The sequence below is a fragment of the Coenobita brevimanus genome, chromosome 54 (assembly GCF_032717465.1).
Source record: "Coenobita brevimanus isolate Jiangsu-jjx chromosome 54, ASM3271746v2, whole genome shotgun sequence".
NCBI classification, from domain to species: Eukaryota; Metazoa; Arthropoda; class Malacostraca; order Decapoda; family Coenobitidae; genus Coenobita; species Coenobita brevimanus.
In genome coordinates, this window is record NC_137007.1 from 6,131,648 (window position 1) to 6,157,436 (window position 25,789).

At 40.6% G+C, this 25,789-nt stretch overlaps 1 protein-coding gene across 1 annotated transcript in view; it reads left to right on the forward strand.

Moving 5' to 3' along the window:
• Positions 1–16,746: 16,746 nt before the first annotated feature.
• Positions 16,747–25,789, forward strand: part of Edem1 (ER degradation-enhancing alpha-mannosidase-like protein 2) — a 99,238-nt gene continuing 90,195 nt past the window's right edge. Inside the window, exons 1-2 of the mRNA XM_080273386.1 lie at positions 16,747–16,826; positions 24,126–24,236. Coding sequence (XP_080129512.1) covers positions 16,798–16,826; positions 24,126–24,236 — 140 coding nt within the window. The 5' untranslated portion in view covers positions 16,747–16,797. The remainder of the gene's footprint in view (positions 16,827–24,125; positions 24,237–25,789) is intronic.

Genomic DNA, 25,789 nt, shown 5'->3' on the forward strand with positions numbered 1-25,789 from the left:
AAGGCTCCTCCGGCCGTAATTCCTCGCACACTACTAATGTTTTCAAACTTTAGTAAATCCCGAGTTCACCTGTGTGACGCATGCGCCCAGACGCGCACACGTCATGCCTGCCAACCCGCTTTACCTGGACAACACATTTACATCTATAAGCGCATCTGTAACTCACCCAACTCGACAACTGCATATATTTCCGCTACTTTTAACATGTTTGGCATTTTTTGAGTAAGGTTTTGCGCAGTTATGAGATAACTAAAGAGTTTATGTTTGGAATTTGGTAAAGTAGGTCGGTTGCGTTGGCCAGCCTGCCTCGCACACGCCTCAGAGGTCGACAGCCGCCTTAGCTCAGCCACACTCGCACTCCCTCACTCCTCACGGCCTCTCTTCCCGCTCTACAGCCTTCCTCTCCCTCCCCAGCACTCCTCCAGGATATCCGTTTAGCGTCCTGTTATAGAAGAGTCCGATAGGGCCCGGAATTTTGAGCAGTTATAACATTAAAAGTTTGCGCTTGAGTTGTCATTTTTGTCTCCACCCACACTCTCGGCTCAAACTCTGTGACCCCGCCCACCAGGTCGCCGAAATCTCCCTCTTTTACCTCCGCTTTCTTCCTCGTCGCTTTTCCTCCTAACTTCTCTCTCATCTTTTAGTATATATATTTTCACCGAAATCATGGTGACATCCAAGCACTCCACACTTTCTCCCAGGATTTCTTTCATTCATCTTTTCTCCCTCTCGCTGGAAGTTTATTTTCCCTGGTCCATTCCTTATCTGCCCCTACTCCTCACCATTCTATAGCAGGTACTTCCTCCCACGCACCACTCCTTCCCTCCCTCCTTCCTACTCTTGCTCTGTGCATATCCGGTCCCAGAAAATGAGGCCACATCTATACCTGTGTCTTGCATTCACAACTGTCGACGTAAACCTCCATATCTCTTTTATATATAGTTTCATTTGTTACACACACACACACACACACACACACACACACACACACATATATATATATATATATATATATATATATATATATATATATATATATATATATATATATATATATATATATATATATATATATATATATACCTGAACATTTTAACTTCTGAAAAGCATTCTTGCATACGCGTTAAGGTGGATACATAGACTTCATTACGTATAGATTCACACACACACACACACACACACACATACCAGATGCTGAATGTAACAGTACTTCTCAAGGAGGACTGCCTCCCCACTCCCTACTTTCCTTCCTTCCTCCCCTTCCCTTCCTCCCGCCCTCTATACTTTTCTTCCTCTCCTCCCCTTCCTTCCTCCTCTCTTCTTCCCTCCTCCTACCCTGCTCCCCTCCCTTCCCTTTTTCCATCACCCTTATCTCCTCTTCCACAATTTAACATACTGTCCTCTTTGTCTCCACTTTTGACTCCTTTCTATGGATGACTATTTCGAGTCTTATTTTACGGCACGCTTGGGATTTAACATTAATAACCCTTCTGTGGTCGATAGGCACTAACCCTAAAGGCCTTGTACTACTACTACTACTACTACAGCCACTACTACTTCCACTGCTACTACTACCACTACTTCTACTACTGTTACTACTACTATTACAACTTTCTCATTTTCCTTTTCTTCACTTTTCCAAATTTTAGTCGTTATTCAACCCTTCAGTGCGATGACGTCTTTTAACATTTATTCTTGTTGTTACTAGACGATTCGAGTTAGCTTGAGAGAACCCTTGGTGGTGAATCTCTCTCTCTCTCTCTCTCTCTCTCTCTCTCTCTTATGGGAGGGTTATTTATAGGAGTTTATCTAGATTCGCCTCTGTTAAATAAGCAGCAATTGTTTCTTATCAATGGTACCGTAGTAGTGGTCCTCTCTCTCTCTCTCTCTCTCTCTCTCTCTCAACTTAGGAAAGTACATTACTGGTATATAGGTTAATGAAGGCCATATCTAACTTTCCGCAGCTGAAAAAATCTCCTCTGATCTTCAAGGGCTTCACAAATCATCAGCATTAGTAGTTTTTTTTTTTTTATAATCTTGGAAAGTGTATGCACGACTGAACCCCTGATCGTGAAGTAAGAGCTAAGCTGTTTTATGGAATTATTTGAGGAGTTTGATTTCTTTTATGGTATAAAGGATTGTCTGCCATCTACTCACTCGAGGTGGTGCTACATTCAGGTGCCTCTGTGTTGGGTGACCACCGAAATGGTTTCTTGTAATCCAGGCAACCATTAATTATGTTGGGTGTAACCATATAAGCAACAAATAGAGGCCTGACGGTATATTTGGTTAAGGCGCTTCAACTGGATATGACCTAGAGTGTTTAAACTGGAGACGTGGCTAAGGTTTATTGCTCAAATAATGCAATATTGGGAATGAGACTGGTTATTCTTGCATTAACCTTCTGCACTGACCAGCCTAACTTCTGGATCCTACGTTGCTGATGGGGCAATAAAGAGTTGGATTAAGGATGGATGGGTGATTCTATATAAGATTAAAAAAAATGCTTTTCCACATAACTCACTGGCAAGCTACAAAAACACGAGCTAATGGTCACACCGGCCCTAAATGAGATAACCCTGGCGTCACAATATGGAAAGTATGTTAGAGCTCAGAAAGTGATATGGTGATGTGTGTGTGTGTGTGTGTGTGTGTGTGTGTGTGTGTGTCGCCATCTGTTGGTGTGTGAATGTACTACTGGAATAAAACACACACACACACACACTTCCATAGCCTACTCCCAAAGGCGGATGCATAAAAGGGGGGAAGGGGAAAATCTGTCCTAGGATGGGTGAAGCAATTTAGTTACACTCTTACAGGAGCTGCCCATCACTGACCAACCGGCTCACTGCAGTTCTCCTCTTTTCTTATGTTGTTATAGTGTTGGTCAGGCTGGATGCACTGGCCAGACAACCATCATCACTGCGTCCATCTCCGCTCCCCCACAAACACACACACACTCACACTCTCTGCTGTCATGGTGCAGGGACAAATACAACCCCCAGTAAACACAAAGGCAACAGTGACATGCGGGGAAGGCGATGACAGACCAGAGCCACGTGCACCTTTCCTGTCGCAGAAGTCATCCCCATCTCCCACCCCTACAGTGCCGTGCTGCCCTGCCCTGCCCTCCACAGCACAACAGATAAAATGAAGCTGGATCATCTCGTTAATGCGTAATCTTGTCTCTTCTCATCCCCATTCCTCCCTACTTCCCTATCTCCCCGACGTGTTCCTCATCTTCTATAGTCCAATATGCTATCTCACAATAAAGTACACGGCATCCTTTTCACCGAATACGCTCTTTTTCGGTGTACTGACGGTAATACGTTGATACATGGGCTTGACATGGTCGCGGACATCTCCACACACCCATGTGAACTGCAATTAGGGATGACATACAAGTGCCCCAGCCACCGTTGTCGCGAGGAAGAGGACCGACCCTCTCTTGTGAGGTGCTCTGTGTTGGGTTACATCAACAAAGATCGCCTCACCTTACCCTACTTGGGGCTGGGAGAGTCATTCGTATTTCACCAGTGTTGTCAGGTTGTGTATACCACGCAATGTATTCCACTTATTTCCTCTCTTCACTCTCCTCTCCTTTCTTGCCCTACTCACCAGAGATATCCCTTCCCTACCGACCTCTCTCATTTCCCAGTCCCTCCTTCCATGATTTGCTCTTTCCTTCTCACCTCAGTCCTTAAGGAAAATACTGAAACCAGAGTAAACACATCAGTACTATAAATTCCACCCTCCGTGCCGCCCCTCAGGTCTCTCTCCCCAAACTTCCTCCCTTCAGGTCCAGAGTCAATTTCTCCCCTTTTGCATTTGTTTCTGTTGGTACTGGTAAAGGTAATTCATAATCCCAGAGTTTATCCACCATGGCCAATGAGTACAAGAATCACTGATAGGCTTGCTCTGGCTCATTCCCTGCTCCCAGTATACCCTGCTTGAGTTACCCATACGATGAACCGACTGGGACGTTTTCTTTCATTCCCACCAAGAACACGGAAACCTTGTCATGAGCCAGTGTGACGTCTAGCTGTAGTTTTCTGTGCCTGGAACAACGCTCACTGGTCTAATCAAACGCCTGACTTCTTCAACTTTAGCTACACACCCTTGACCATTCTCCATACCACTCTATTTTATTTTTTTTTCCACCCTCGAGTTTGATTGCAATAAACTTAAATCTGCTCACTTAGTAAACGCGGATGCAGATAGTGCCAGCATGAGCAGAGGATTTATTCCTGGGCCCAAATTCTGGTCGTCTAAGGAAGCTCCCTAACACTTCTTCCTTATCAACTTATTTCTGGTCATGGAACGTTACTGCTTTCTTGTATATTATGCAGATTATGATAACATAGGGACACCAATAGCGTAGTATGGCAAATAAATCGCTAAGGAAAAGGTGCTAGGGAGCCTCCTAACCCAACGAGAATACGGACCCTGGAATCCTTGTGTCATCCCGAGGCGCGACCCTGTACATTTCAAATTCATTCAGCTTTTCCCTGCCTGAAAGCTACCTACCATGCCCTCGTCTTTTGTGTCACTCTAGTAGGTTAGCATAGACCCGCATAAGAGACAGTGCCTGAGAGAGAGAGAGAGAGAGAGAGAGAGAGGGAGGGAGAGAGAGAGAGAGAGAGAGGAGGAGGAGGAGGAGGAGGAGGAGGAGGAGAAGAAAGACCACAAGGAGAAGGCCAGGATGAGTGCAAATGCAAGCGAAGGCGAGAGGCAGACAATCCTAGACACACAAACAATCTTATAACCAAGATATGTGTTTGCAAGGAGAACAAGAGGCGTGGAAAGATTCAGCGATAAGATTCTCAAACGTATTTAAGATCGATTCTCTCTCTCTCTCTCTCTCGTTATGGTACTTGATATATCCTTCAGCTGAGAGTGCATCCCATAGGCGGCTGGATTAATGCGATCACCACTGCCCCGTTTATGGTAAGGACAACTCTACTACTCTATTTCGAATAATACCAGACGATTTTATTCCAATCTAGCATTTTATTTCGGCTAACACCATGAAACTATGTAGCTAAGTGAGTCATAGGAGGTGACTGTTGAATTCCCCTCCCCCCCTCTCTCTCTCTCTCTCTCTCACACACACACACACACACACACACACACACACACACACACACACACACACACACACACACTCGTTTACCATTGTTTACCATATCAAACCATTTTCTTAGTATTTCACACCACTCAATCTCAGTCACTCGCACACCCTCCTTTCACAGACCTGTTCCTATTCATTTTTTCTACACATGTGACCTTACCATATTAGGACACTCTTCTCTCCCCAGATCGCTTCCACATCCATCACAATTCTTATCCTATCCAACCTACCCTTTTTAACCGTACGAATTCGCTGACTTTGTACGGGGACCTTATTCGCCCCAATGTGGAGTGCACCTCTCGTGTGTGAGCGAGTTCACCTCTTACAGCTGTTTAAATAGGTTCTCGTATCTCAATATTTGTACTATTGCTGTTTCCCTCTAACAACAATGCCACCCTTCTTTCCAACTCTCCATTTCAGGAGTTAGCCAGAACTTCTTAGTCCTCCATGCATGAACGTGGACATCTCTGGAACTATCTTCAGCAATCTGCATTTTCCTCTGGCTATGACCTCCAGTCTCTTAAATGCACTTTACACAGGTATCTCGGAATGAACGAACCTTGATTTTGATACTGGCTCTCTTCTGTTATTTTTTCTCTGGCAGTGGCGGTAACAACTTTTTGCAGGCTATTGGCCGTTGGTTCTTTCTTTTTACATAACGACACTGTCTATCGGCTAAATTTGTAGTACCTTTCCTTTTGTTGTTATTCGTGACTTTTTAAACTCATGCCCACACGATGATATGGGTAAGCCTACTAACACGTTTAGTTCTTCCTCCGTTTCGTATCCAAGTCTCGAGCAACACTGGCCCTTTTTATTCCTTGAACCACTTGAGTCCCCGCTTCCCTTACACGTTCACCTCTCTTTTCTTGCGGTGGTAGGTGACAGCGACCACCATCCACTCACCTGGTGTTCTTACTGCCTACTTCTTCCAAAGGTGACTGTGTACTGACAAGCCTAATGGTTTCCTGTAATCCAGAAAACCATTTACAACACTGCGTCGTGACCATACAACTAAGCAACAGGGTGATGTTAAGCCTACTATCGAGCCACTGTTAACTAGGTTGAGACGCAAACACGACGTCCATCCAGGAACCAAGCCTTCACACTTTCAGCGCCTCGCTAAGGCGAGGTGCTGTCCACCGTTAGGGAACACTAGTTCACTACACGGGATGGCCCTACAGGGGCGATTACTTGCCTATGGTTGATGGGTCTGTACGGCCACACAGGCCGGGACTTATGTACTATTACGGTACTATTTTTTTCTTTCTTGTTCAGCAGGATGCTATACTTATGATCTACCAGTTTAATTTTCTCTTCGTTCACCAGCACATCTCACTCTCAATCCAGTTATCTTCTCTCTCAATAACCATTACTTAACTCTCAGTATGACGTGTGCAACAAGGTGCCATACAGAGTAGGTACTGCATGAAAGATGTTTCTGAGTTATTCTTTTATTTCTGCTACGCCACTCCATTCTCAGAGTGAAGACCACTTCCACTGGTTGCAGTTCTGCATGAACATACTGCTTAAGGCCTGTCCACCTGATCAGTCAGTACCTGCAGTATTGGAGGATGGTATGCCAATGGAAAATGCATGGAAAATGACTGTGTAATGATGAATTGAAACACTATCCTTGCATTTGATCTGATGTTTACAGTAGGCCTATGTTTCGCCACCATGCTTCGAAACTAGGTCATTTTTTACCTACTTGTACAATGCACAAGTGCAGTTAATATCAGCAACTACTAAATTCAATGTAATTCTTAAATGGATTTAAATATTACGTACAATGCAGGTGATGAAGGGGGGGGGGGGACATACATACCTTTGCAGATGCCATCGGCAACCAGAAACAAGGAGAAGGCTGTTGTGTCTGCTGAAGATACTAAGTTCTCTTCCTATGAATTTCCGACATTAGTCCTGTCGTTTTAAAGTCTTTCAAATATCGTACACTTTCATAATTATGTTTTCTTCCTGCACTTCTTTTTAATAAGGAGTTAGGTTTGTGTACATCTTGTATATATGTTTTGCATGTTATATTGCATCCATTTCATTAAGTAACAGCTTAATTTAATCCATGAATATATGACTGTTGAAATTTGTCACCACATTGTTCCAGTAAGCTTATACTTCCCTTATCCGCAGCCATAGTAACTATCTTTGTCCTCTTTAACCTGTCCTCCTTTCCCTTTATCTTATTAACCCGCACAAGAAACAGAGTTATTATTTTTTGAAAAGTAATTTCGAAGTTCGGACCTACGACCTTCATGACTAAGTCGGTCGGCAATGAGCGGGACGCTATATATTCGTACTCTTCCAGGAAATTTCCACGCTCGGCAGCAATGGGTTTAACTCCCAACGTCCTTGCCTTGTCTTGATATTGCCACTGTGAATTGTGCTGAAAAGTAGGGAACTTTTCAATTATATGTACAGAATCCTTCCTTGCCACAGATATGTACCAAAACACTCCTTACACCCACTGCCTTCAATGGCATCACGAGTGTCACAGCCGAGCTCATACCTTGGCGCCGGACCCCAAAATAATCTGCCCGCGAGTGCACAGGAAAACTATAGCCCGATCTAGACAGGAACCAATCTATTCATCATATAGCACTGACGGGACTGACGTACGAAAATGGGGTACTTGTACCGTTAGTGCCCGAGTCACCTCAGCGTGGAGGTAAACTGGTCAAGAAGTTGTAGGCATATATACGAGTATTTTTACCCTCAACCTGACAAAGTCAGAGAAGGGTGTTGTTATCACTGGGATCAATAGGTGTCCGTCCATATAGCTGGGCGGCAGGGCAGCTGGCTGGGTGCAGAGATTTCGTTTCCAGGCTCGAACTCAGAAAGTATTCACTATGGGCATGAAATTTCACACAGTGATGTGCCTTATAGTGAACTGGTGCCTTTTGATGGGTAGAATGCTGTGTCATAAGTATTTTTATTACTTTAATAATGAAAAAGTAAGATAAAAAATAACTTTTCCAGATATTTCAATGAGACCTGTGCAAGGAATCTGAAGGTTATGCCTCCAGGCGTTCTTCTGACGCCCACCTTTAAAAGAAAAGATGGGTGAGGGGGGGTGAGGGATGTTTTGTGCTTGGGTAGGTGTACAGGGAGGTGGGGGTATGTGCTTAGTCAGATGGAGGGTTGCAACAGCATAGCGCTGCCTATGTTTCTGTTCAAGATAGATATTTTTGCTGGTACCAAATAGCAGCTGAACGTCCAATTAATTAGGAAAATGCACTCACAATTTAGCCTGGTTTTCCGTGATTTATCACCATGAAGAATTCCAGTTTTTGAAATGATAGACTAAACTAATTAGCATCAGTGGCTACCCTGCTATTTGCTAACTTATTCCCATCAGCCAGCAGCAACTGCAACGTGACTTTCTGTGGATCAACCTTGGAAATGTTAGGGTATTGTTGAGAAGCAGGATTTGCTAGATAGCAAGAGTCACAAGTATCGATATTCATGGCTAGGTATTGATCACCATCAACAGCACGTTACATCCTTCTCACAGCACTTTTGACCATTACCATAATCTATTGCTGCAACACAGCATTCACTGTGAGCACTTTTAGGCCAAGTAGTATCGCCAACTGACCATTCTCAGTGTATGATGCGTGCATTGGGCTCTGATTTTTTTTTTTTTTATTATTCAACTCCACCGTCTCACAAATATCATACCAAAGTTCTCATAAAAATTTCTAATGCTCATATAATAGCCTACAGCACATCAGGGGTTATGCAAAAAAATAAAAATTCAAGTACTTTCTGCTTAAACTTCTTTATCATGGCATACGGTTATGGCAACTACAATACCCAACGGTACGCCCTTTTTCAAATGCAGGCTTCCATTTCTAACAGTTGGACTCCAGGTGGTCTAGTGTGTTAAGTTGCTCTAACTGGATATGTCTGATAAGGGTTAAAATCAGAAGGCTTGGTGTTTACTGATATAATGTCACTCAGGGATGAGTGACTGGTCATTTTCATCTACAGTACATCTAGGCTGAGTAGCTAAGCATGGGACCCCAATGCTCCTGGTGGGGCAATATAGGATGAAACTGTAAAACAGAAACAGGCATGAGTTTGAGAGATTGTACATTTTTTTTTTTCCTCCTGTGCTTCCTGTTGCCAGAAATGAAGGAGCAGTGATGTAGGTCTGCCCACCCCATATATCCTTCATCTGTATTGTGGGTTTGAGGGACTTGGCTAATACTATGGCCCTGTGCCCAGTGCCAGATTACCCAATTGGCACAGTAGGCGTGTGCCTCTTGGGTCCCCACTACTGACAGGGCCTCCAGTTTTTGCAAAATAAATAAATAAAAGGATAAATGATCAAAATTACAAGTGAAATTACAGGAACATAAAAAATCCAGCGATGGACTGCCCTGGCTACTCAGGTTGAATGGTATGAAAGATCAAATGCAGGAGGTGCCTGGGTTCCTGAACCAAATGTGACGTGATCTTAATGACAACAGAAGCTATTGAGGATGTTCAGTGACGTGCAGCACAGTTGGTATCATCACTATGGAACTAATCTTAATGAACACAGAAGCTATAGAGGATGTTCAGTGACGTGCAGCACAGTTGGTATCATCACTATGGAACTAATTTTAATGATCATAGAAGCCATAGAGGATGTTCAGTGACGTGCAGCACAGTTGGTATCACCACTATGGAACTAATCTTAATGAACACATAAGCTATGGAGAATGTTCAGTGACTTGCAGTACAGTTGGTGTCATGAGTATGGAACATATCTTACCAGGAGCATCTTAAGAAAGTAAATTTACCCACACTAGCATAAAGGAGATCCCGGGTATACATGATTAAAGCCTTTATGATAATGTGTATGGTAGTGAGGTATGTTCTGCAGTATTGGAAAGAAAAAATATTGTTATGCCAAAAGCCAGACTGACCCTGAGGTAACACTCCCAAGGATCCGTTGTGAATGCAGTTTATATTTTGAAACGTGGAAAAAAAAAAAAAAATGGATATGGCATAACCAGGAGCAAAACATTGGTTACAGGTATAAAGCTTTAATACAGTAAAACTGTCTCGACCATGACCACCTCACACCAGTACAAGTTAAAGATATGCGGAGCCACAGTTACCAGCTTTGCGTCTTGCAGGAATCTTTTGTGAATTCCGAACCAATCGGGAAGAAATCGATTGGTACTAAAGTATTTCTACAGTTGAAACAATGTCACGTGGTGAAATTACCTCATGCCTTGTAATTTTCAATGGGGTGCTTCTGAAAAGCCTAGTATTCCATCAGATGGCTCCACTGTAGCAGTAAACACATTCCTGCGCTGTATAAAAAGCATAATTTTATTTGTTAAATATTTACACTGTTGTGTGAAATTGTGAATCATGGTAATGTCATATGCCGTAATATAAATAATACAAATAGAACACGTATATATAACTTATCATGAAATGTTTATATTTATCATAAACTGAAATTAAAATATCACTGATGGCATGTGATGGCAATCCGCCATTTCAGTGGTCCTATATTATTTAATTTCTGCTACATTTAGTGCAAGTTAGATTCTTAATACATAGTTTGTTCAGAGTGTAAAGTACGCCTAGTGGGTATCTTGACTCATCCAGTCTCTATGTGGGCAGAAATTTAATATTGAGTAAATACTGGCATTCACCATCATAAATCATCCGGTCTGAGGAACCGTCCCAAAACCAAGATCGTTTACGCGTCATTCTTTGCCCGGTCTCACCGAGGACAGACGACTGTGGAAGGTACACAAGCCAAGACATCGCCTCCAAGTGATCCACAAGATTCACACGGAGTCAAGTTCAGTATTCACGATTTTATATATATATATATATATATATATATATATATATATATATATATATATATATATATATATATATATATATATATATATATATATATATATATATGCAAACATGAGAACACATGAGTAAATACTACTGCATCCTCTTAAATGTCTACCCCCAGTGAGATTGCATCCAGGTCAAGAGGACTGGTATGTGCACAAGCTACTGACTCAGTGGAAGATCTTACAAACATATGTGTGTGGACAGGTGGCCTGGAGACAGTTCTCACATGACCATACCATTAGGGACTTGCCAAGAGGGGGCAATGTGTGTGAGATATTGATGATAAGATGACCTTAAGGTATTTATTTGGTAGGCACTTGGTGAAATGTAAAAATTAAAATAACCACTAGTTCTCAACAGAAAAAGACAAAACTTCACTGTAACACTTTATTTACACAAAGCTACAATGATACATATGAATATGACTCACTCATGGTGCAAGGAAGCTGCAGGGGAAGGTCTCTCTCTCTCTCTCAGCTCAACAGTCAGAAACTCACATTACTGAACTATATGTGTTTGTGGGTGTGTCCATTTACGACAGTAATGTAACCAACGTCGGGTACAGGGACATGAGAAATGGGCGTAGCTTAGTTAACAGCTAGAGAGGCAAGATGTGGGAATGACAATCTCACAAAGATATAGCTCAGTGAAACACACTGCCTGTACATAGTCACTTATGAACCAATGACGAATGTTATGAATTTAGCTTAATTGTTTCTACTCTTAGTGAATCAGTGACATTACCCGCCATCAAAATAAAATTTTTCATGGAAACTTGACATCCCTCGTGAAAATACTTAAACACGGGACTGTCTTGTGGTGCGCATGCGTGAAGGAAGCGAGCAAAATGTTGAATGTCAGTATTTACTCAACATTAAATTTCTGCCCACATAGAAACTGGATGAGTCTAGATACCCACTAGGCGTACTTAACAGTCTGAACAGACAATGTATTAAGAACCAAATTTGCACTAAATGTAGCAGAAATTAAATAATATAGGGTCACTGGAAGGACGGGTTGCCATCACATGCCATCAGTGATATTTTAATTTCCGTTTATGATAAATATAAACACTTCACGATACGTTATATATATGTGTTCTATTTGTATTATTTATATTTGGGCATATGACATTACCATGATCCACATTTTCACACAACAGTATAGATATTTAACAACGAAAAATATGCTTTTTAAACAGTGCGGGGAATGTGTTTACTGCAACAGTGGAGCCATCTAGCGGAATACTAGCTTTGAAAGCACCCCATTGGTCACACACCATTTCAACAAAACAAAGAATTAAATCTCTTCCAAAGGCGAGATGCTCTGAATATAACACCCGGTTTAAAGCAAAGCGTCTAGTGCTCTATTGCATTTAAACCGATTCCACTATTGCTGCCAGTATAAACGCCAAAATCCTGCCTGCAAATCGCCTAACTGGAAGTTGTCACGTACCACTTCAAGAAAACACAGACAAATCTCTTCCAAAGGCGAGAGGCTTTGAATATAATACCTGGTTTAAAACAAAGTGTCTAGTCTTCTAATTCATGTACACATTCAAACATTCACGCCAGTGTAAACGACAAAATCCTGCCTGCCAATCGCCTAAGTGGAAGTTGTCACGTAGGCTACCATTTCAAGAAAACCCAGACTTAAATCTCTTCCAAAGGTGAGAGGCTTTGAAAATAATACCTGCTTTAAAACAAAATGTCTAGTCTAATGCACGTAAACATTAAAATATTCACGCCAGTCTAAATGTGAAGATTCTGCCTGCTAATCACCTAATTGGAAGCCACATACCACTTCAAGAAAACACAGACTTAAATCTCTTCCAAAGGCGAGAAGCTTTGAAAATAATACCTGGTTTAAAGGAAAATGCCTGATCCTCTAGAGCAGGGGTTCTCAACCTGGGGTACGCGTACCCCCAGGGGTACGTGAGAGGAATTTTGGGGGTAAGTGACAGGTTTCTCAAAATACTTCGGTTTTGAATAACTTCAAACCTGTTTGTAGAAAGTGGCCTACATGTGGTAGGCTAGATGTGTCCTCCACCAGAACCAGGACACTAAGTGACAACGTTAACAAGGAAACTCTTGGAGTTACGTCATTTGAGAGAAAGCTCTCTTGGACTACACTTGCCACACAACCTTGAAAACACATAATACAGTAGTCACCCTTGCTCGTTTTCTATCGATCACGTAACTCCTCACGCGTACCGAGAAGGTACCAAAGTGAGACGCACTGTTCGCCTCTCATTGTCACCCACTCACCACTCTTCCCTCACTACCCTCACCCTCAGGTTTCCAGTGTAATTTGTAGTCTGATTTTTTTTCCTCGTTTAAATTGTCATGGATTTTGCTTGCGGCTACGAAGTCATGTGCCTACACTGCAGCCATAATAACTGGTAATGGTTTCCTTCTACATACCGCTGTGAGCAGGGATTCTTGGCACTGTGCTTGATTAAAAACAAGTTACGTTCACGTCTTGTAGTCAAAGACGACATAAGAGTGGCTCTTTCAGAGACTATGCCGAGGATTGACTTGTTGGTAGCAAAGAAACGGGCCCAACCATCTCACTAAATTAGTATATACTTGTATTTTAATGCAGTCACACACACTGACTTCCCTATGAGTAAGTAACTAGTTACTAATAACTAGTTGCGAGGCTTAACAATCAGCATTAGTTCGCAGTCAGTGGAACACAAAGCCTTAATTCTATTTTGTTACTTTTTTCATGTTACTGACGCTAGTCACGCACACAGTAATTTCCCCATGAGTAACTAGTTATAAGCTGTATATAGCATCACTACCTCACAGTCACAGTTATTGGAAAAAATGTGTCTGATTTAGTTCTGTTTTATTATTATTTTTATGCTATTCACACACACAGTGACTTACCTATCACTGTTACTAGTTACAAGTTGCAACTAGCTGCAAGCAGCACTAGTTCACTGTCACAATGATCGAAAACTGTCTGCTATAGTTCTGTTTTAGTAAATGTATTGCATGCTAGCAGCCAGTCACATAGTGTTTCTCTATGACAGTAACTAGTTCCTATCAACACTACCTCATAGTGACATACTCACATTAATTGAAAAGTTTGTCTGCTCCACATATATAACACAATTTAAACTTAATAAACTAAGTCAATAAACCATACATTTCTTTTTACCCTTCCTGATGCTGCATTGTGACGGGTAAGGGGTACGTGACCAATACTGAAAGACTTCAAGGGGTACATAAGATTAAAAAGGTTGAGAACCCCTGCTCTAGAGCATTTATGCCGACTATAATTTTCTTGCCTGGATACACGTGAAAGTCTACGAGATGCACCTTGCCGTCAAACGAGACGGGAACATCTTTCACATACTCCCGTATATTACACCTTTGATTGAAGAAGGTGAAATGAATATTGAGGGGAGGGTGGACTGCCTCAAATTTCAGCCCGTGTTTCTTAGCGACGGTTGCTGGCATAAGAGACACGATTCCTCCGGTATCGAAGAGAATTTTGCCGTAAGATTTCTCACAGATCTTGATTGGTTTCTTAAATAAGAAGTTAACAATCTTAGTGGGCTTGACCTCGGGTACCCTGACAGTCAACGCTGGACAACACTTTGAGGTGTTTAGGGTACAACTACATGACCTCAAAAAATCCATGCCCACTATGCCTACACAATAATTCATATAACTATCCACTTCAATATCCATAACAATACTTACTGGGCCACTCACCGACTCCAGCACTATTTCAACACCTTTAAGATAATCATCCAGATAACCTTTAGCCAATGGAACAACTCCCTCTAAACCAGATTTCCTAAGAAGGATTTTTGGCAGGGTCGTTGTCGGTGCCCCCGTGTCTACTACAAACGGAATGCACACATCTTGTATCTTTACCTCAAGAATTAGCTTTTGGCCTTTCAGCCATTTCAATGGAACCTCGTAAGAGGCCATTGCTAGCTAAGTATGAAAGCAAATACACAAAAGTCAGGAAGAAATACAAGACTAATTAGAAGTACAAGATGCAATGATTTGCCGACAACCTTACCTCGCACAGGGTTGGGCGAGAACTGAGCCACCCGTCACAGGATCACCATCTTATAAGATGTAACTCCGTCTTCTGGAATCAAGTTTTTTCCAATGTTAATAAAATAAACGATTCATTGCTCTTACCAAAAAAAAAAAAAAATAAATAAGAATAATAATCATTTTATCTATGCATTCTTATATTTTACTTCAAAGTTTTATTTTGTTTATTTTTTATTTATTTATGTATTTATTTTTCGTAATCCATTAGATCAAACGAATATTTTACTATAGGCCTATACCACCCGCACGGCAAGTGGCTGCGGAACATTCATACAGTTCAGTTCAAAAATTTCCAAGATTTTTTTCAGCTCAGGTATGATTGATCGATTAAAAATAGTTTTCAAAGACTGTAGAAGAAAGACAGGAAATGACACTGCCATCTGCAGGACGATTTACAATTACCATATGTCAGCTCCAGCTATCTACACTGCACACATACAATACGACATGTCTGCTTACCTTGAAGGATGCCTGGGTGAACTTTGATGGAGTGTTTATCAAACAGTGATTGAGATCGTCATATCTGAGATATGGCTTCGGTCCCCTATCCTTGAAACTGGTGAATTTCTCCCAAGATATGGTGTAAGGATCTAGTCCCAAATAATTTATCTTGTTCCTGTACAGATCTTGGTGGCGTTGATTCAGATTTCTGCATATATCTGACAGTTTCATCTCCGACATCCCTGTCTGGACAGCCATTACTGCGAGCAGTTTGGCATCCAATATGGAGTCGTAAACAAAACCACGTGATTTCTGTGACGTCACTGGAAAAAGGCTATTAGACTCAGTCTCAAGCCGGCCTCGCACTTTTCCATCTCCTTCATGGCTTATCCCAACACCAAACTACTGATCAACTAACGTTAACAATGCAGAAGCTAAAGTTACTGTAGCTGGACATTAAATAGTCAGCTAATGATAATTTTCTGAGTCCCGTGCACTGGACTGTTAACATTGATGAATATTCATACAGTTGCTTGTCATTTTTTTACATCACGTTAATCCAGTAATACAGTCGACGGTTTGTTTTCATGTAACAGTGTAAATAGTTACTGACCAAGCATAGTCAGATTGGAGGTTATATTTCACTGGTGACCAAGAAGGCTAATTCCTAAGGCAATTTCACGCAACCGTCCATACTACCCACGGTAAAATAACTTTTTTTTGTAGTTATTTTACCATGATACTACTACTGAGAGAGATAGAAAAAAAATGCGTGCAAAGAACAATATATTAGTTACATATAGACACTTCAGTTTTTTTTTTTATCGTTTTAGTCGTTAAACTTAGTTTTCTTTGAAAATCGTCTTAGACGTTGTATGTATGAAGCAGAAGTGTTGTACAATGGCTGAGCAATGATCTGTAAATATATTTTTATCAAAATAGAAGAATATATTATTATGATAAACTCGAAAGCTATCTGTTTACAAATAACATTTTATTTCCGTATTATGTACTGTAGGAAAATAAGCAGCAAATTTTTGAATCATGTAATTATGTTTTGCAGCTTTATATCTTTCTATTTACATATCTTTCTGAAATCCTCTAGAGATAAACTTTTTCCATCTGTTGATGTCTTTGAAAAATTTAATCAACGTAACAAAATGCGTTGATAGGAAATGTCACCAAATTGTCATGGGTACAGCGATATTTTCTGCTTTAGCATATTTATTCATATGCTGCATAAATTCGTACTCACATGGGATGACCGACCGGGAAATCGTAAAGCTAAGGTATGGGGACGAATGGATGTTAATGTACTTTAAACAAGCCGACGAGGTTGTACTCAACTGAAGTGCTCGACTCTGAGACAACTTTATTCATATTTACAGCTTTAGTGTTGTCTAATCAGTCTGGTTGCGCAAAGCTGAATCAGCTTTCAAAACTGAATTACATACAAGTTTTACTTAAACTCTGGTATTTTTCTCATTTCAGTTCGTAATGGCTTCGATTATTTTACGGGTGTTCTATAGTTTTGTTTCAACTGTGCAAACATTATCTTTTATGACACTTCTGGGTAAACATATGCCTTACTGGAAGCAGTAGAAGCGCCTTAGCAAACCAGTTCTTCCTGATTGTATATTATCATTATTATTTTTTTACCAAACGGGTGCGGCCTTTTCGTATTTTCTATTGAAATGAGTCTTCCACAGGTTACGGTACATGTTATTATTCCAGGATTACCACTGTTATTGGGAATTTTTATAAACTTACCTCTGAATGCTATAATTGAGGATTTAGAATGTGTAAGTATTCCTTCAACGTCTGCCAGTAACCGGCCATATTTAACATTCCTGACGCACATTTTTAACATTTGAAAGGTGACTGTCAAACGCAGATGATGTTAGGCTGGATTAGGTTTGGTTAGGTTAGGTTAGGTTTGGTTAAATCATTAAGTTTCCCATTGCTTTGACAAGGGATACACTGACGCATCCAGTTGGAGCAATGGTTGGTAAACAACTGGGTTAGTCACAGAGATCACCAGTAAATATTGCCACGGGGGACCTGGCCGGTCCCATAAATACCCCAAAAGAGGTATATTTTGTCTTTTCCCAACCACTCCTTGCAGTCACAGTGGAAGAATTAACTATGTTTTTTATGTACCAAAATTACTTACCTTGAGATCGTGAGTTTGTTATAATATACTGTAGTTGGAATCACCGCACCTGTTTGGTAAAGAATTATCTTATATTTTTCTGATTATTTCTGGGGTGTTAAATAAAAACGTTTCTTGTTAACTCTGTTTCCCCATTGTTTTAAGCTACTGGTATGTTCTGCCGTGACAGCTTTTGTGGTTTGTAATTGTACTGGCAAAAGGGACTGTCCTAACCTAAGAGTTTAACTAAACATAACCTAATATAGCTTAACTGTACCTGATAATTTAATCAAACCTAACCCAACCTAACCCCTCCTGTTGGGAAATGGGAAACGAAATCCACTTTCGAGTACATTTGAATGAGAGTCTTCCATTACCCTAGAAACAAACAGCTTTAGTTACAGCTTAAGGAACTTGATGATAATAACAGGGGGGAAATTTTTCTGCAGGAATAGGTCATTTACCATCCTGAAAATAGTCAGAAAAATACAGAGAACAAACTGGAGGAAAGTTAATTGAATTGGTAAAGTCTTGCCGCTGCTTAAAGCAAAGCATATATTTACCACACACTATGTGCTTTCTTCTTTTGTGCCACAGCCTGTCTCACCTTTTCATTCCACCATGCTCTTCCCTGCACCCCCATTTGTCTTCCCCTCACCCCGTACACCACCTCACATGCTGCATAAATTTCTTCTGTGAATATCTTGCACACACCTTCCACATCCCCCATCTGTTCCAATCCATGTTTACTCAGTCGCTCCTCCGCTTCCCTCTTATATTCTGCCTTTTTTTCCATCCTTTCGTAACTTTCTCCTTGTATAAACTACTGTACTTCCTCCTGTCCCCTTCTTCTATTTCTCCATTTCATTTGGACATTTATTCTGACCACCACCAAGTGAAGATATATAAAGTACAGTTCTGCAATGGTGGTGAAAACTGTTTAAAAACCGTTGGTGCGATCCAGACTTATGTCTGATATATCGGAAAAATCCGAGTTAGCAGGGGGAAGTCCGAATGTCGCTTTTATCAGAATTTCGCTTTTTCCAGAATCGCTTGGGCCCCAGTGACTCCGTTATAGTGAGGTTGTTTTAAAGGGAAGGATATTAACCCCTCCGTGGCTGAAGGCCCAGAATTTTCCATGCACACCAGGCCGTTGCCAGGGCCATTTTTTGAAGTTTCGAAAACTGTTTTTTTTTTTTTTTTTTTTTTTTTTTTTTTTTAAGAGAAAGTTCAGATGCACCTAACAGTGCAAATCCTAGCTTCCTAGACGCATTCCGTGGCTTTCAATGGAGCACAGAAGTTGCAGAAATATCGGCAACTGATATCCGCCGCCCAGTGGCGCTGCTGCAGCACAACTAGGCAGGTGTTGTTATTCTTTTTTTTACCTCCCAAAACAATGCGAATGGTGCTGAAATGTTGTGCATATGTGAGATATGATGATATCGAATGATTTCAGTACATATGTTAGGAATGGATGGAAAAAAAATTGTTATGAGTACTTTTTCACCTTTTTGATATACAATGTGTTTATGGTAGTTTCGAGTTATTTTTTACGTTATTGTTGTGCCCATGCTTGGAAAAGGGAGTGAAAGGGTTGAATATTCAGTCTTAAATGAGAAAATTGCACGTCCTCCGAGGCTAGTCTCTGCCAGGGGAGAACAAAGTGTAGGGTCAGATCCAATTAGCAGTACGGAAGTTGAGTCGCAACTTTGAGCTCCCACATCACGAGCATGGCTAAAAATTGAATCGTAATGCAGTTTCAGAACTGAGAATAAGTCTAATTATTATGAATACAGAGACAAAGCAGAAATAAATACGTTTATAGATGGGGGAAACGTATTTTTTCCGTAATAACATGTTCATCTTTATCATTTTACATTCATCTTTATCATTTTACCTTGTTATTTTCACAGTATATATTGCTGTCTCGCAAACAGGGTGGTTGTGTGTGTTTTGCAAGGGAGGAAAAAGATTGTATTTTCTGTCTGGGTCGAGATAATGGGTGTAACTACGTGTTTTTAGGCATGACCACAAATTGTACGTCCACTCGTCACGACAGCAGGTGGTGAACTGACAGATGATATGTGAGAGGGTGAAGGCAAGGTCAGTCTCATATCTCAGAGTTTCGTTCACTTCCCGAAGGTTTTCACAGCTTTCTACAAGTTGCACTGCATCTAATGGTCCAAACCATTACAGCAAACCTGAGGAAATAGGTAAAGATACCAAGACAAAAATGTATTTTTCACTTATTATCCTGTCTTTTTTGTTTGTGCCTGTATTACATCATAACCATGAACAGGTGGTTGTGTGTGCCTTGCAAGAGAGGACAAAGATGATATGTTCTGCCTGGGTTGAGATAATGGCTGTAGTTGTGCTTGTTTAGGCATGGCCAGAAGCAAAAAAAATAGAAAATCCATTCATCACAGCAGCAGGCTCTGAACTGTTTGATGGGGTGTATGGGAGTGTAGTGTAGGTCAGTGTGAAGATGTTCAGAACATTCGTTCACATCTTGAAAATTTTTGCAGTTTTTTATAGGCAGCGTTTAAACGATGCCTGCGGCCATTTATTGGCTAAACATCATTCAACGCCGGCGGCCACGAAGGGGTTAATCCTCTGCCAACCCGCATGTTGACACATAGGGAACATGTATGGCTTGGTTATATGGTTACCACCTTGTGCTATAAATAGTTTCTTGGCTTACTGGAAACCATTAGGCTTATCACTCAGTGTAAAGGCACCTGAAAAGGAAAGAAGAGTAATAAAAAGTGACAGGAGAGATGGAAGAAATAGGAAGAGGGAGGGCAGACACAGAAAAAGGATGATAAAGGTGAAGGAAGAAGTTGGCAGCCTTACATGAAGTGAGTAGAAGATGCTCGCCACTACCTATTCACTGTTTCATGTTCAACATTGTTGATGTACATCTCTGACTAAAACACCTCATCCCCCTCATAATATATCTTTAGGTTAGGTTAGATAAGGTTAATTTAGATTCTAGAAGGAAAGAAAAGTATCTCACTGAGTAAGGTAAGAGCACAAAAACACCAAATCAGCCAGGTTGTTGATGAGTAACCTTGGTCTGCCAAGCTGAGCAGACCCATCACCTGCAGGCAAGCAGTTGCTCCTGCAGGACTGTCCTGTGCAGTGAACTGATGTTCCTTTGTAGCAGACAGTGCCGTACCACAGCAAGGCATAGGGAGGGGTGTGAAGGATTGGTTCCCAGCTGGACGCCACATTTATGCGTCTCCACCCAGTTACTGTATATAGAGGCACCATAGTAAGCTCCATTTTGTCCCATCATTTGGCTATATGGTTACCACCCCTTGTTATTGTAAATTGTTTTCTGGGTTATAGGGAAACATGAGGGTTGTCACTTATTGTAGAGTCACCTGAAGTGGAAAGAAGAGTAATAAAAAGTGACAGGAGAGATGAGAGACAACAAGAAGTGAGGAGGGCAGACACAGAAAAAGAATGATAGGGGTGAAGCATTACACCAAGTGAGTGGATGATGTACACCCCCCACCTACCACTCAGTCAGTCAGGTAATAACAGCATAAAACAAACAAATCTTTTTTTTTTTAATCCAGTTTAATAGATGTTACAGTTAATGATGGAAAAAAGATGCTAGTATCATTGTTGTTACTGCCCTCATTTTGGTTAATGTGTTTTTAACATTGATTGAAATGGTGGTGGTGGAGAGGTGTCATCTCTATGACTTTTGTCACAAATACTTTTTTTAGTACTTTGTAAATAAGAAGGGGAGCTATTCTCCAGTTTCTAGCTCTATCTTTTTTCAGTTGTATGTTAAAAATGGGTTAGGTTAGGTTGAAAAAAATGCGACAGCATACAGAACTAGGAGCAGAAGAACTCCCTCTCCCCTTGTCTACTGAGTACTAAATGAAACATTTGCAGTGGAAAGGTCATAGAAGAGACTTCTCTGATTTGGTCAGACAGTGAGTGTGAAATGGCAGATTTGCCAGAAAGTTAATAGTCGTGTTGAAGGTCTTTTCCAGAAATGTAATTTTTAAAATAAACAGTGATGGGCTGTTTGCTTTGTAGTGTTACTTTACTTAAATGTGTCAGTGCATAATAACATAGTCTTCTTTCTTACAAACAAGCTTTAACTGAAATGGAAAAAAATATGTAAATTTTTAAAACTGTGGGTAAGAATGAAATTGGTTGTTTAAAATCAATGGAAACAATCCTAGATGAGCTGAATGAGCTACCCGGAACTGCTTTAGCCATAATACAGTATGGGGTGGCTGTTTGTCTTTGAGTTAGTTGTTTTACGGTGAGGAGCACTAACCCTCCACCAACCTACTTATTTATACAAAGGTCAGTCCTGAAGATCCAGACTGGACTCAGTATAGAAGACTCAGATTCCCAGCCTAAATTAAAATAATGTAAGTAAAATATATCATTGATAAACTGCAGGCATTGTTATTCTTCACTAGTGCCATCATGCAGAAAATAGTAAACATATTCCAAAAAATGAATTAGTAAGAAATATTGTAACTGGATATCTGGAAAAAGATCATCAACTTGACATTACTGAAAAGCATTTTGATTTTCACTACATGGCTCTTATAGGTGGATAGATGTTGTCAAGAGGAGTATTTTATTAGGTAGGAGTTGCTCTTGTTTCTGCTCCTTATTCTCAGTCTCTCTGGCTGAACAGACCCATTGACCACAGGCAAGCAACTATCCCTGTGAGACCACCCTACAGCTACAGCACATGACTTACACCGTGTAGGGAAGTGACCCCCCCCCCCTTCTTGTAGTACACAGCATCTCAACATGGTTGGACTGTGAGAAATTAATACAGTAAATTCTCAGTTATGCGGCATAATTCAGCCAGCCTCCACACCATATATTGCAGAGCACTGGATATTGCATAGTACTCCCAATCAGCTGTCTGTTCACCATCAAGCCAGATAATGTGTTACTATCCGTCTCGACCCTCTAACCTAAAAACTTTCCTACAGTATTATCTGTGAGTAAAAGATTAATTTTAAATACAAAATACAGTACTTATACACTACATATAGAAGAGTAATACAGTACATAGCATAATCATAATCACACTGTACTCACCTAGTGTTGGCATTGAGGGAGGGTAGATACGCACAGATACGTCTTCATTATACAGCAGTCAAACCACTAGGCACAGAGCACTGAGGGGCTACAAAGTTATTCACAACACTACTGCAACAGGTGAGGCATGGGAGGCCATGGACTAAGTCACAGCACTAGGGCTTACCCACTGCGTAGGTCACAAGAACAGAGTGCACAGATATGTCCTCACTGTACGACATCTATGGGGAAGGCTGAGAGAGTGACAGTAGGCTTGGCGTGCCGGGTGGGCTGCTCCTGCAATGCACTGTAATTGGCTGGTGTGTTTCAGGGTCTGCCTGCGCACCGATTGGGTCTGATGTTTGAGTGGAAGAGCCAATTGCTAAGATTTCTTCCCATTTCTGAGCTGGATATTGCCTAATTTTGCCAGATATTGTTTTAATAGAGTTGAGCAAAAAGTGCCGGCTGTTGCAGTGGGCTTGATATTGTGACAGCAGATAATTGAGGGTTACTGTACTGTTACAGTTACCATACTTATCTACCATTGGGTTTCTTAAATTTTCTCATTTTCCCTGATTTCTTTATTAACCAGTACTGCACATTTTGTTAGTGTCTAAAGTTGTCACCCTCAAAGTTATGTCATTATTAAATTGCTGATGGATTAAAAATTTTTCATGAACTTAAAATTCCTCATAAACCATTGTAAAATTGTTTTAAAGTAAGAAATGAGGTTTTTTGGTACCATGAAGTACCCTTCAGTCATGAACCAGAGACATTTTCTTGAAGTTGTTTTGCATAATGAGTGGCTTCATGATTGGCAGGTGACCATAATGATGACTTTTTTTTTTTTTAATACCTGTATTAGCTTCTAACAGCTCTTTATATGGACCTGTGATCATGATGATCAGAAGAAAAAAGTATTATTGTTAAGTGCATATTAAGTATCATACTAAGAGCCATGTGAAGAGAATGAAAGTAGAGAGAGAGACATGGAGAGTGTATGTAAGTGAGGTGGAGTGAGAGAAAGTGAAAGGGAGACCAAGGATTAGGTGGAGGGATGGGATGGAGAGGTATGTGAGTGAAAGTGGTCTGAGATTGAGTAAGGGTTGTCTAAATGGGAAAAACGGAACAACATGAAAATGGTTTGTATGTGGTTGCCTTTCAGGAGTTAAAGTTTCTGGCTATAGAGAGGTAAATAGATAGGTACGGTAGATTTTTTTTTTTTTTTTTTTTTTTTTTTTTTTTTTTAATGATTTTCTGTGGTGGAATCAGACTGTAATGTGATATTTTAGGTACTGTATCTGTGTACTCCCTTCTTTACCAGAATATATGATTGTAAAATGTATCACACCTTGTACAATTTCAGAGAAGATGTTCGGGAAATGTTCTACCATGCGTACAATGGGTACATGAAGTATGCATATCCTTATGACGAGCTGCGACCACTCTCCTGTGATGGCCATGACACTTGGGGCAGGTGAAAAATTTTAATTTAATTTCAGCAAAAATAGTATTGATATGTTGTAACAGCTTCCTTATGTTGTACCTGATAGTAGCATGTGTCAGATTTTTCTGCTTTCAGATTCCAGATGTGATTAGTGCTGAAAAGTTGCAGCATGACTTGGCAGTTATAAAGATGTTTTTGTTAATTTAATATAATTTAGTTTTGTTTGGTAAAAAGCTACCTAAAAATAGTTACATTTTTTTTATGTTTTTCTGAACTTTCCAAGAATTTTGAACTTTCCTTATTAAATATTTATTATGAAGACATGAAAATCATGAAAAATGATTGCCAGGTACTTGCCGTTATGTTATATATTGCAAAATACATATTATATATATATAATATATTATTTTATATATTGTCTGTTATATATGCACTTTCAGGAACTGTTAAAAATAGAGAATTAAAGTGATGTGAGGCTAAGTGGCTGGGGAATGGCTGGGAGATGGAGGGAAGTGAGGTGGGAGTAAGTAATCAGTAGGATGGAAGTAGTGGAAGCAATGAAGAAATTCAAAATGGGGAAAGCCCCACGAATTGATGGAGTGTATGGCAAAATGCTGAAGCATGAAGGAGAGATAGTAGTAGAATGGATATGGAAGATGAGCAGATTGGCCAGGGAGGAAGGTAGAGTTCCAGAGGATTGGAAGTCAGGTATAATTATTCCCCTGTACAATGGAAAAGGGGAAAAAGAAGTGTGTGGTAATCATAGGGACATTTATCTTCCTAGTGTAATAGGCAGAGTATATGGTAGGGTACTTATTGATGGAGTTAGGGAGATAACAGAGGAATTAGTTGGGGAAGAACAGGGAGGTTTTAGGAAGAGAAGAGGTTGTGTGGGTTAGATATTCATCCTTAGGTCTTTAATGGAAAAGTTTCTAGAGAAGGGAAAGAAGTTTGAATGTGGCCTTCATGGATTTGGATAAAGCATATGACAGAGTGGATAGACAAGTAATGTGGAAAATATTAAGAATATATGGAGTTAATGAGAAGTTGCTGAATGCCTTGAAGAGTATGTATGAGGGAGTTAATGCTGCAGTGTGTGTGGATAGTGAATTGAGTGAATTTTTCTGTCTGAATGTTGGATAGAAACAGGGATGTGTCATGTCTCCATGATTGTTCAATCTGTATTTGGATGGGGTTACAATAGAGATACAAGGTAGAGTGATGGATGTTGGAGTAGCCCTAATGAGAGAGGGCAGCATTTGGAATCTTCATGTATTGTTGTTTGCAGATGATACTGTATTGTTAAGACGAAGGAGAACTGCAAGGCATGGTGATTGAGTTTGGGAGAGTGTGTAGTGTTGTTCTCGGGTGGTTGCCCTTTTCTCTCTTCCCTCCTTCATTCTTTCCTTCCTCTTATGCCCTTCTTTCCTTCCTTCCTCTTATATCCTTCTTTCCTTCAGTCATTGTTCCTCTGTCTGTCTCTGGGTGACTCTACACTGAGTGACAAACCAAATGTTTTCCTGTACACCAGGAAATCATTTACGACACTGGGTGGTAACCATGTAACCAATCTATAGCACCTT